General features: G+C 32.7%; 1 protein-coding gene across 4 annotated transcripts in view; it reads right to left on the minus strand.

The window, feature by feature from the left end:
• me1 (malic enzyme 1, NADP(+)-dependent, cytosolic) overlaps positions 1-11,548 on the minus strand; it is a 132,533-nt gene extending 120,985 nt beyond the window's left edge. For 2 of the 4 annotated variants that reach the window (NM_001310037.1, XM_087286267.1), the window contains exon 1: positions 9,033-9,147. In NM_001310037.1, the coding sequence (NP_001296966.1) occupies positions 9,033-9,119 (87 nt within the window). In that variant the 5' untranslated portion in view covers positions 9,120-9,147. Of the gene's footprint in view, positions 1-9,032; positions 9,148-11,311 lie in introns of those variants that run through there. The other 2 variants (XM_087286265.1, XM_087286266.1) reach the window with 2 other exon arrangements.
• Positions 11,549-13,586: the final 2,038 nt, after the last annotated feature.

Here is a 13,586-nt window from a genome sequence, read left to right on the forward strand (position 1 = left end):
TATACAGTTTGGCAACCTTTTCTGTTTTTTTTTTTTTTTTAAAAAGCTACATATACATACATACATACATACATACATACATACATACATACATACATACATACATACATACATACATACATACATACATACATACATACATACATACATACATACATACATACATACATACATACATACATACATACATACATACATACATACATACATACATACATACATACATACATACATACATACATACATACATACATACATACATACATACATACATACATACATACATACATACATACATACATACATACATACATACATACATACATATATATATATATATATATATATATATATATATATACATACACACACAGTTGAACTCAGAATTATTAGCCCCCCTATCATTTTTGATTTTTTTTTTATTATTCCTCAAATGATGGCGAAAGATCAAGTAAATCAGTTATTAGAAATTATTAGCTATTAAAACTAATATGTTAATAAATATGTTAAAAAAATCTTCTCTCCGTTAAACAGAAATTGGGCAAAAATAAACAAAGGGGCTATGCATGCATGTATATGTAACCCTCCTTACATGTCAAACCCTGTCTGCATCTGTCTTTTTTTTCTTCTTGCTTTTGAATGATAAAAACTTTTTCAAGAGTGTATGAGGAAAAAAAATTGTCGGATATCTGACATTTAATAGCAATGGCTTACTTAAGTGTCATTTGTTAATTAATTTTTAGCATTATTAATATTATTATTATTATTATTATTATTGTTGTTATATGTTATTGTTTGTTTGTTTATTTTTTTATTTTGTTGTTGTTGTTTACTTTATTTTCTCTGAATATGGTTCAGAGAGTAAGGAATGTGTTAAATTACCACCCAATATTTTTTTCTTCAATATTGTGAAATTATTGTATTATAGTTTTTCTTTCCCTCACTTGTAATAACTCTCTGATTGAGAATTGACAATAAAAAGAGTTAAACTAGAAATGTCCAACATCGTAGTGTACAAACAAAGACAGAGCTTGATAAAAGTAATAGGTCATCAAATAGGTTGCACCGGTAACAAACCTCACAGTGTTATTATTCAGGTCAGTGTCTATAAACACACTGCACGTATTTGCGTAGTACTTGCGTAGACATACTTTTTTCAAAACACATGCTGGCCTGAATGAGAAAGTCTGTCTGTGGTCTCTCTATTAGCCTACTGAACCTATTGGATGGCTCTTCTTAGAGGTCATTTCCTAACTTCCATCTTCATTTCCTTGTTTTTGTGTATAAATTCTACAGGTTGTTTTTTTTTTTTTCAGAAAGTTGTATGAAAGAGTTAATGTGTTGCTCAATGTGAGACTTAATTTAAAAATGGGTATCACTATCTAAGCATGAAGCTCATGAGATGAGTGATGGATCTGTTATCGGCTACACGAACCTAAAGTTTGAGAATGTCAAACATTGTAGTCCACAAACAAAGACATAGAGCCTAACTAAAGTATTTCGTCATCAAATAGTTTGCACTGGTAACAAACCTGACTGTTTTATTATTCATGTTAGTGTATAAACGCACTGCTCGTATCTTATACGCGTAGCCAGATTTATGTCAAATCAGATTCTGACCTGAATGAGAAAATCTGTCGGTCACTCAATCTCTATTAGCCTTCTGAAACTATCGAATGGCTTCTCTCAGAGGTCATTTTCTACCTTCATTTCCTTGTGTTTGTGTTTAAACTCTAAAGATTGTTTTTTTTTTTTTTGTCAGAGACTTGCATGAACAGGGTTCTAGTGTCGCTCAGTGCAGGACTTTATTTCACCGTCTAAACATGAACTTAAATCCATCTGATGAATGTCACAGGCATTATTGATTAGACGAACCTAAAGTTTAGAAATTTAGAACTGCCACATCGTAGTCAACAAACAAAGACGCAAGCACTTGACCATAGTACTGTGTGGTTAAATACAATAGTTGCATTGATTTGGCTGTAACAAACCTATCCGTCTGCCTGCCTGCCTGCCTGACTCTCTCTTCATTTCTGTGTTTTGGTACAGTATTATTTCAGAAGGTTGATTTTTTTTTTTCAAATGCTGCATCACAGAGTTAATTTATCGCTTAATGTGGGATTGTATTTACAAACTGGTGTCACTATCTGAGTCTGAACCTAAACCCATAGATGGCACAACTGCCACATCATAGTCCACAAACACCGACGTAAGCACTTGACCAAAGTACTTAGTTGTGTTGGTCTGGTGGTAACAAACCTCTATGTGTTATTAGTCAGGTTTGTTTCTATAAACATATTGACCTTAACTAAATTACTAAGCCAGATTTACGTCAAAACAGATGCTTACCTTATTAAGAAACTGTTTCTAAACTATTTCAAAACATTTTTGCTGTCTGTCCGTGTATATTTGTCAATCTGCCTGTTTCTATCCATGTCTATCTGTGTCTAATTTATAGACATCTTAATTCATATTAAACTTTAAGATAGACAGACAGGTATTATTATAGATGTTATAGCTATGTTATAAACTAATGTGAATTTAAGACTCCATTCATTCATTCATTCATTTTCCTTAAGCTTAGTCCCTTTTTTATGAGGGGTCGCCACAGTGTAATGAACTGGCAACAATTATGGCATATATTTTATGCAGACGTTACCCTTTCAGACGCAATCTAGTACTGGGAAACACCCATACACTCTCGCATTTACACACATACACAAACACTTATACTCTTAGGCCAATTTAGTTTGTGCAATTAATTTATAGCACATGTCTTTGGACCGGAGCACCCGGAGGAAATCCAGTGAACATTCAAACTTCACACAGAAATGCCAACTGGCCCAGCTGAGACTCGAACCAGCAATCTTCTTGCTTTGAGTCAACAGTGCTAACCATTAAGCCACCGTGCCACCAAAACAATTTATTTAAATGAGATTTCTTTATCTTTAAATTAAACAAAATGTGTTATCTTTAAATGTCGCTTAACCTGAATCTGACATTAAGATCCAAACATTTTAGCTGCTTTCTATTTATGATAGCATTACAACACAGCCTTTTATGCTAAAGGTTTATTCTCGTGTTTAAATGATCCTCTTTCCTGAAAATTACACATCACACAGTTTTTCTGATGCCTTCGACGAAGATTCTCAAGCGTACTGAGCAAAATCAAAGCCTCTCCTTTAATTAATCTCATTAAATCATGCCTCTGTCTATAAAACAAGACAATAACACTGAATTTGGCTCATTAGAGTCAGGGACATGGGTGGAACTGGAAAGCCACGTCATAAAAACATAAAAAAGCGTTAGAAATTGGTCTCACAGCCTGAAGCACCACATGGGCTTTAAGTTGTGGTACCAGTCTGGCAAACTCCAGCACCACAGGCACAAGAGCCGCATTAATGAAAGCCATTAATTCAAAATTTAGCTTGATAACAGGAAAGAGCACCACATACGGTAATAAAGTGACAAAAAAAATTAAAACAGCCTAATTTGGATTTTTTTTCTCTAAATCATAGAGTATGTTTATCTAAACTAAACTTAGCATGCTGAAGAAAATGCCACAACAACTGAAAATAATACAGATCGAGTCTGAAACATGTCCACCTCAACCTTTTGTTGATGTTAATTTGCAGTAAAGTGTTTTTGAACTCAATATTGGTGGTTGATTATAAATAGCTCACCACAGAAAGACTTTTCAGATGAACAAGTAAAACACAGTCTATACGTTTAAAAAAAAAACAGCATAATGACCTCTGTAATGAGTGGGTCACTGAAAACGTCTAACTTCAACAGTCAGTTTTGATTAAACAAGGCCTTTGCATCATTTATAGGCCTATGAAAATGTTATTTTTTAGCTGGGGTCAACATAGCTGAAATGACTGGAGTGTGCACTAAAAAACGTGATCTTCATTCCTCAAGCAACTCTATGCATTCATCTATACATAAAGACACCTTTCAGAACGTTCTGGTAGCGCACACCTGCATCTAAAATATGACCTCATTCTGTGGCATCTCCTGTGCAGATTAAAAGTCATTAACCTTAACGACAGGCAGCATGCAGTGTTGTCATCAGTACCTAACCTGTGGCAAAATGCCAAGAGATGTGACGTTTGATCAGACTATAGTCCTTCATTTGAGCATGAGAAACTGATGCAAAGGGTTCAAGAGGACATTAAGGTAATGAAAACAATAGTGCAGAGTGCATGCACACGCAGCAGAAAACTGGAAAAGTCCAAAGAGGAACTGAGCAAAAGTCATGGACAGTGGGTTAAAGTGGTACAGATAAGGATTAATAAATATAACTGCAAATGATACAAAGTATCAAGAAAATAGAAGTATTTTTTTAAAGTAGGGATTTGGGGGAAATGCAACCTAAAGTAAATAAACCCCTTATACTTCATAATATTCAAATATATGTTTAAAATCTTTTCAAGTAATGATTTGTATCAATTTTATTATTAAAATAAACCTTTTCATCCAATATTTCAGCACTAATCTTTGGAAGGAATTAAAGCATGGACTGTTTTTGTACAGTATATGTTTATTCTTTTTGGTAACTTTGGGGTCACTACATGAATCGAACACCATTTTAAGGGGTAGAATCATATATTCTTGCACTTTCTTTTCATTCTGACCTTATATGGAAAGTTTACTGACCTCAGCCGATCAATTGGTATGAATTTATCCTATATGTTAAGTTATGATGGTACTGGAGCTTCCTTCTCTTCATTCAGTCATTAAATTGTAAACAGAGAACAATAACTTGAAATGAATAAGAAAAGGGTAGATCAGTGTTTGCCCTTTGAAATAGCTTTATTTGAAACTTTTTTTCTAACATTTATTCTGTTATAGGCATGGGATGATAACCATTTTCAAGGTATACGACAGTTTGGAAAAGTCAAGGTTTTAAAACCATCAACATTTTCTGCAATGCCATTCCTAAGGTATGTGTAAAAAAATTATGACAACAATGTCTCCAGCTGAAATTATGCCATTTTAAATTGTAAAAAAAAAAAACAGTTTTTTGAAACAAATAAAGAGAGCAAAATTCAATAATTCATTTAGCTTGACATGTTTACTGCTTTGAAATATCTTAAAATAAAATATACTGTGCTCAAAAGAAAAAAAAAAGGGTTTTGTTTTTTAGCCAGAGATTTAAAAATAATATATTTTAGAGCAGTAATCACAATACCAAGATACCGTGAAACTGATATTTTTATCTAAGGTTATCATACCGTCAGTATCTTAAACCAGCCCATGCCTATTTGGTCATTTCACCTCTGACCCACATAACAATAGAACTGTGAAACCATCAGTACTGTAAATCAGTTCTAAACTTAAATGGATAGTTCAATAAAAAAAATGAAAATTCTATCATCATTTACTCACAACTTTATTAACATTATCGTTAAACAAAAAAATAAAATACTAAAATAATATTTTACTCACAGTGTAGTTCTAATGCTGTTTTTTTTTTTTTGTCATATCCCAAATATATATATATATATATATATATATATATATATATATATATATATATATATATATATATATATATATATATATATATATATATATATATATATATATAAAATAAGTAAATAAAATGTCCTGCTCACAACTGACTTTTCCCCAAATAATGATTGTGACTATCAACCAGCATGAAAAGATAACTGTGCCAAGTAACATCTGCAGTATAACCAAAGACTTTTGCATCACCGAACAAAAATCCTGACCTTTATTAGTAGTCTTTGTGCACAACTGCATGTTCATGAAACTTTATTACTGATGTAGTTCACACTAGCTCTCCCGGACAAACCACACATGTTGTAAAAAAAAAAAAAAAATCGAGATATGAAGATTCAAAATATACCTGTTGTTAAGATTTATGTTTCCTATCATTCTGACTTTTATCTGGTAACTAGACATCTGGTGTAGAACGATTTAACTGAGTGAATCTTAGTTCACTTTATGCAATATAATTCAGATTTAATTAGTCTTGCCTTTATCATTATCCTGCTTTTGTGTTTTATTTTGTCAAGTTTGAGTAAACTGTATCGCACAAAACAGTAGTTTTATTTCAGTATATTACTTTTAAGGATATCTATAAACTTGTGTGCTCCAAAACAGTGACAAAAATTGCATTTAGAAAATACAAAACTGATATAAACATGTAAAGCTTGCAGTTTGTCACTTCCACCTAAATAAATCAAGGATTTTTTAGTCACCTCATACTTTAGTTTCTCATCAAATATTGACCAATCAAATGCTTTCTAGTATCTGATATGCCCCGCCCCCTTTAAGAGCTTCTGATTTGCTTTTTATTTGATTCTCTTCAGCTCAACCACTCAATTGGCAGAGCTGTAATAAAACAAAACACTACTGGCTGTTTTTTTAATGGGGAGGAGCTAAACTATGTCCCACCCTCTCTTCATGTTTCAGTTGACATTATGTCAAGCATTGAATAAAACTGCACATTTCAAAGCACTTCATAGGGCCTTTTAATGTCAATATTCACTGCCATTATTATATAGATGCGAGCGGGAAAGACAGTTGTATTTGTTCTTTTGTAGATGATAAACACAGAATGGCACATAGAAATGGCACCAGGTTGAAAAATATGTAAAAAATTACAAAAAATTGCAACATCCCTTTAAATGTGTAGCTTCAATGAAATGTTTCTGAAAATTCACAGCCTTGATGGTAAAGAAATCTACCATGTCAGGGAGCAGACAGTTAAAGATTATAATATAGTAATGAAAAAAAGAGATTCTGAGTCAATGTGTGTATATCATTCTTTGATAGAAGGTTATTTTAATTTCACACTTATTACAGCAGTTAAAGAAATAGTTCACCCAAAGATGAAAATGTACTCTCTATTTACTCACCACCAAGTTTTCAAACCTTTACGAGTTTCTTTTTTTTTGTTGTTGTTGTTGTTGTTGAACACAAAAGAAGGTCTTTTGAAGAAAACTCAAACCCTGTAACCATTGCGTTTCCTATAAGATAAACTTTTGTGTTTAACAGCAGAAGCAATATGAGTGAGTAAATGATGACAGAATTGAAATTAAGTGAACTATAGCTTTAAGTTTGAAACTGATTTACAGTTCTTAAGGTTTTACAATTCTGAATGGTACACATTGTATTGTTATGTGGGTCAGAGGTGAAAAGACAGAATAAACATTAGAAAAACACCTAAAAAAAAAAAAAACTATTCCAAAGGGCAAACATCGATCTACCCACTTCAACTGTTTTCTCAGTCAACTGCTACATTCTCAGAAAAAAAGGTACAATGCTGTACCAAAGAAACTACAAACCCTTGTCACTGGGGCAGTACCTTTTAATGGAACAGAACTGTACCTTATGACAAAGAAACTAATTTTTACCATTGCAGTTTGTACCTTTAAGGACATGATTTGTACCATGGGTAACCAAAATATACCTTTGGTTTTTCAAACCTGCAGATATAATATTGTACCTTTATTAAAGGTACAAATCTGATCCATGAAGGTACCACTTGAGTGACAAGACACTTTGTACCTTAACAGTGTCAAATGTGTTCCTTCAAGAACTATTTAAAGGCATTATGTTTTATCCAAACTGCATCAATTTATTTTCAGTTAATATAAAACATCAAATGCATTTTATAAACAAATTAGTTTACAAAAAGTTTATTTTTGTTTACACATTTTTAATTTACAATAAAGACTAACAAATACCTTAACATACTATAAATCAGAAGATCCATTTTTGTAATATAGAACTTATTAATTATTGTTTATGAGTTTCTTTAAGCAAATGCTTTCAAATGATGATTAATGTTTTAATTTGGAAATATATCACTTTGCCTTTCTGGTCATATTTATTTTCATAGATATTGTAATAAAAAAGGTCTTTATAATAATAAGAGGTCTTTACTGTATCATAAGGTACAATTTTAACAAAAGTACAAAACTGTTCCTTAAGGATCATTATTTGTACCACTGTGTACCTTTTTTCTGACAGAGTAGCTTGGAAACAGATAGAGCATTTTATTCATGCCAAGCTCTTGTTCTCGGTTTACAACTTAATGACTGAATGAATAAACAGAATGGAGCTCCAGTACAATGATAACATAAGATTAACATATAAGATTAACACATACTTATTGATCGGCTGAACTTTCCATGCAAGGTCAGAATGAAAGTAAAATGCAAGAATATATTATTCTACCTCTTAAAATAACGTTCATTTCATGTAATGACTCGAATTAAAAAAGTAAAAAATTAAAAGAATACAAAAATGGCCAATGCTTTAATTCTTTACAAAGATTAGTGTAGAAATATTGGATGAAAATGTCTATTTCATTTTAATGTAGTTTGGTAATAATTATTCAGACAATAGAGAGGAATGTAGTTAAAAAAAAAACACACACATTTTATATAGGCCTACATGTTAGCAATAATCAGCGATAAAATAAGATTGCAGCATTATAAATATTAACAAACATTTTCAGTTTTTCAAATTCTTCTCAAATATGGCAAAACATCCAAGCAAACATTTTAAATTTACAGCATCAAGGTTGCATCCCGTTTAAATTCTTGAGGCGATATCATAGCAACAAGTAGTCAGCACCTTGGACAGAGGCTGCTGTTGATCTTCCCAAAAGATTACAAACATCAGATTTATGGGTCTTGTATACACTTTGTTTTCCGTTATAACGAAACACGGCGTCAAATACTATCATTAATGCATTAGTAGGTAGATAAATGTCACGTTAAAGAAATGTTATAATTTTTAGACGTTAAAAGAAAACTCCGTGCGCTAGGCTACTGCTGAAAGTGGCACGTCATGGCTCACGTCAGCTCAAGAGCACCTGTAAACTACAACCGACTTGTTTTTGACACTGGAAACTACGGCGGACAAAGCAAGTGTGTGGCCCTTTAAGTCTAAATATAGTTCCTCTTGAACGTGATATCCACCCTTGCTGTCATAGCAAACAGTCAACAGAAGATTATTTTTTAAAAGTTTATAAAACATCTCCTTTTTACCTTATTCAGATGGGGGTTGCGTGTAACATCATACCCCCGCTTCTTTGTGTAAACAAAGGTCTTGCTTTGGTCAGTTGACTTCTGCATCTCCCACTCGACAGATTCCTGTTTGACTAAAGCGCGTGCCATGTTGCTTCCCCTTTAAATAGCGGTGAACTCAACAAGTGCGCGCGCTGCATCACAGACAGGAAGACGTTACACAGTCAGCGAGAGCGCGGTTGCGTGTTTGCATTATCGTCACACTATTAGCTGTAAATGTCGATAATAACCTTATCTGATCCCATTCTCGATGGGGATTTCATAGTAACTTGAAACAAGGAGAAAGAAACAGCCAGTGTAGTTATAATAAGTGTCTATATAAATGAATTTCTCTATAAGTTGTTTTATATGTTGGTTTTACTTATATTTTAGATACTCTACTTGTTACTAAACATATTTAATTATAATATTTTCCCAATCCTGTACACAGCATTTAAATTTTTATTATATATTTGCTTTAGAAACCAGGTGAGCTAATAATATAATTAAAGCACACTCCCATATAATTCATAACTTTGAAGAAAAAAAATGCTTTTATAAGGATTAATGGCAAGTCCAATTTTGATAACATGCCCCAGTATCCCACATAAAATATTTTAGATTTAATGATATTTCATAAATATAAAAGGTCATTATTATGTCAATTCAATGATAATCAACAGTTTGCAATACTGATTTTGCGCAGTTTCATTAAACAAATACAAACAAACTGATCTGATGTGTTTATGTGTCAGGTGATGACTTGCAAAACAAGGTCGCAACTTCACTACAGACTTCACTGTACAAACTGAGTGAGATAATATTTTGTATAATGCAAAAAATGTATTATATTTTTCCTAATCTTGTACACAGAACTGGAATCTTATTATATATTTGTAATAGAAACCATGTGGGAAAGTAATATAATAAAAGCATGCTCGAATTCAATTAATAACTTTAAAAAAAACTCTTATAAAAATAATTAAAAGTCTGATTTTGACAACATCCCACAAAAAATAAAATATTTTACCCAAAACTGCTAGACAACTGCTTATAAAAAACATACAGATGGAAAAAAAAAAATCATGACTCTTAAAGATACATGGGGCAACAAAATGTATTTTTATTTTCATTTTTTATTTATAAAGTTTTATTATTGAAACCTAAAAATAATTTGTTACATGTTACAATCTTACACATACTAACCATGGTAAAATAACATTCAAACATGTGTGAGTCGTGATGAAGCACATAAATAAGCTTTAATTTTAACTAGACCACTTATTGTTGCATTATTTTATGTTGCCTGTATGTGCTTTTTTGACTATTAAAGTGTTAAAAGCATTTAATTTACATGTTGTATCACTAAGCTAAAAAATCTTCTTCAATGTTCTACAAAAAGACAAAAATCACCTACATCTTGGCCCAAAGTAACCCAGCAAGCATTTTTTGCTTTTAAAAGATGTCTAATAGACATCTGAACTAAGTTGTCTTGGCTAAAACAAGACTAAATTTGGGCTGTCAGTGAAAATCTAAGAGACCTCTAACAATACAACAAAACTAGACTAGTCATCAAATAACAGAAATGAATGACTAAAAGTCTGACCACTGAAAACTAGTTTTTGGGCTATTCTTATGTCTATAAGATTTTCACTGACAGCCCAAGTTTAGCCTTACCAAGCTGTTTGCTATTAAATGTCTATTAGAAGTCTATTAAACACAAAATTGTTGGGAAGAATTGGCAGGAATATTTTTGTTTTGGATGTACAAATCCATTTTAACGAACAGTTTCCTTTGTAACAATAAAGGTTTATTCTATATGTACATCACTAGAAATGAACCTAACAGCCATCCTAACAAATATTGTACAATATAACAAAGTCCTGTTTACCTTATCATGTATTTGTAATATTTGATATCAGTAATGATAATCAACAGTTTGCAAAACTGATTTTGCAGTTTCATTACACAAATACAAACAAACTGGTCTGATGTGGTGTGGTGTCAGGAGATGACTTGCAAAACAAGGTCGCAACTTCACAACAGACCTCAGAGTGAGGTAATACTTTAAATAATGCAAAACCGCTGACTAATCATGCCTCAGTCCAATCTGAACTGACACATATCTGTCAGAAATCATTATTACAATTATCTAACTATTCCTACCGCATCATATTTTAAATAGACAAAGCTTATTGTTCCCAGTGTATAACCATGTATTAAGATAAGTGTATGCAAAAGTGTCTATCCAAAAGCATTACCTCACTCACCTTACAGTGCACAAGGCCATTGAATTAGCTGAACTGTCTCGTAATGATAAGAAGGATCGTGTTTCACAAACGGCCATGTCTGAGAGGAGTGCTCTGGCTGAACCCTGGCCCAGTGTGTGTCAATGATATCTGCTCCATACAGTATGCTGCCATGCGCATTCTTACAGACTTAGCAGTTAGGCTCCTTTTACAGAGACGCTTAGTCACCGTGACTGCTTTGAAAAGCCTAGGGTATTTGGGCCTGATCCAACACTGCATGCCAGAGCTAAAAATGTTGAAATTGGCTTGCGCATACCAATTACTGTTCCCATATGAGCAAATATGTAGATTGGAAAGCTGTCAGGGATGTTAATTTATAGTGAAATTTGAGCTCTTTTTTAGTAAAAGCCTGTATATCACATGAGGGAGAGTGGAAAAAGATGATGCAGCATTAAGAAACTGGCTGATTGAGGAAGTTCATGGACTTTCACTGACCTTCAGACATTTTACTGAATGTATGATGTTTGATTCAAGAGCATTTCTTTTTGACCCAGGCCCACTTTATCTTAATTTTGCACAGACTTATAGTAGAGATAGTAAGATTAAGAGCATACAGAGAGCAATAAAGAGAAATAGATAGAGAGAGACTGATAAATGATAAAAACACACAATATTTTATTACAATACCATGCTTTTGTGACACTAAATACAACACTGTTTCTTTCTTCAGACTTTATTACCTTGTATTATTATTAAAAAATGTCCTTGCACTAAGAAATGGCAATGATTTAAACTTTAAAAAGCTGCAATAAAATCTGTAATTTAGTTAACAGTAAGGGTCCTTGATAGTCAAACCCAAAATTATTCATATCCATGGCAAATTCTGACAGACACTTTTTGTTCAAAGGTAAATAAAAGCTGAGAAGTCTTTTATCACTCCGAAGTGATGCCACTTTTATATCAAAATAAACCTTGCCGGTTGAATAAAAGTACATTTAAGTCAAAATTTCTGGTGAATAACCGTAAATTGACGTTCCCAAATATCCCTGCATGACATTTGACTTATGTTTTTGCTGACATTATTGGTCCTTTTTAGTTTTTTGTTAAATGGCCTTTTTGTTTGGTATAATGTGTAGATTTTAGCATCTCAAAACATTGATACTGACATTATAAATAATTCAAATACGGTAGTTAAGATTTAGACATTACTTTTACAGGTTCTACCCTTTTTTAACAGTAGAATTATAGCAAACACAAGTGCTATTGTTTTACTTAAAATATTCGATTTAAATATTACATACAATATTGCATTATTATATGACAATGCTCTCAGTTTAATTAGGATTAATAGGGTATCTGGCGCTGATAAGAGGAGACTAGTCATATCATTAATAGAAAAAGAAGCAATCCAGGGCAAATCTCAAATTTATGAGATTGTGACCAAATATAATCTCAACTTGCTAAATCTATCAGACATTTATTTAACTCAGAATGCTGTTTTTAGGTTTCCTGAAAATAAATGACAAAAAGACAAGCACTATCTGTGTGCAAAAAAAGTTTGAACAGCTAAAGTATGTCTTAGAAGAGATCGTGCAAATTATGAAAACATCAACCTGCAGTCTTGACATGCTCCCAACACCATTCTTCAAAACTGTGTTTACCTGTTTAGAAATCTTCTAAAAGTGGTAAATGCTTCACTTCTCTCAGGGATTTTTCCTAACTTATTTAAAACTGCAGTTGCTAAACCCCTCTTGAAAAGAACAACCTGGATAACATTCTAATGAGCAATTATAGACCGAACTCAAATCTCCCGTTCATTGGCAAAATCATTAAAAAAGTTGTTTTCAACCAGGTTAACAAGTTCATAAACTTCAAGGGGTGTTTAGACAATTTTCAATCTGGTTTCAGAGCACATCAAAGTACAGAGAGTGCTCTTATAAAGACAATAAATGATATCCGACTAAATACAGATCCAGGCAAACTAATAGTGCTGGTAATGCTCAATCTCAGTGCTGCATTTGACACTGTCGATCACAGTAAACTTCTGGATAGGCTGAAAAACTGGGTTGGGCTGTCTGGGACGGTCCTCAAATGGTTCAGATCTTACCTTGAAGGGAGAGGTTACTATGTCAGTATAGGTGACCATAGGTCAAGTTGGACACCCATGACATGTGGAGTCCCACAAGGCTCGATTCTGGCACCTCTGTTCAACCTTTATATGCTCCCTCTGAGCCAAATAATGAGAAAGAACCAAATCTCCTACCACAGCTGATGACACTCAGATCTA

The sequence above is a fragment of the Danio rerio genome, chromosome 16 (genome assembly GCF_052040795.2).
Source record: "Danio rerio strain M-AB ecotype USA chromosome 16, GRCz13ab, whole genome shotgun sequence".
Classification (NCBI taxonomy): domain Eukaryota; kingdom Metazoa; phylum Chordata; class Actinopteri; order Cypriniformes; family Danionidae; genus Danio; species Danio rerio.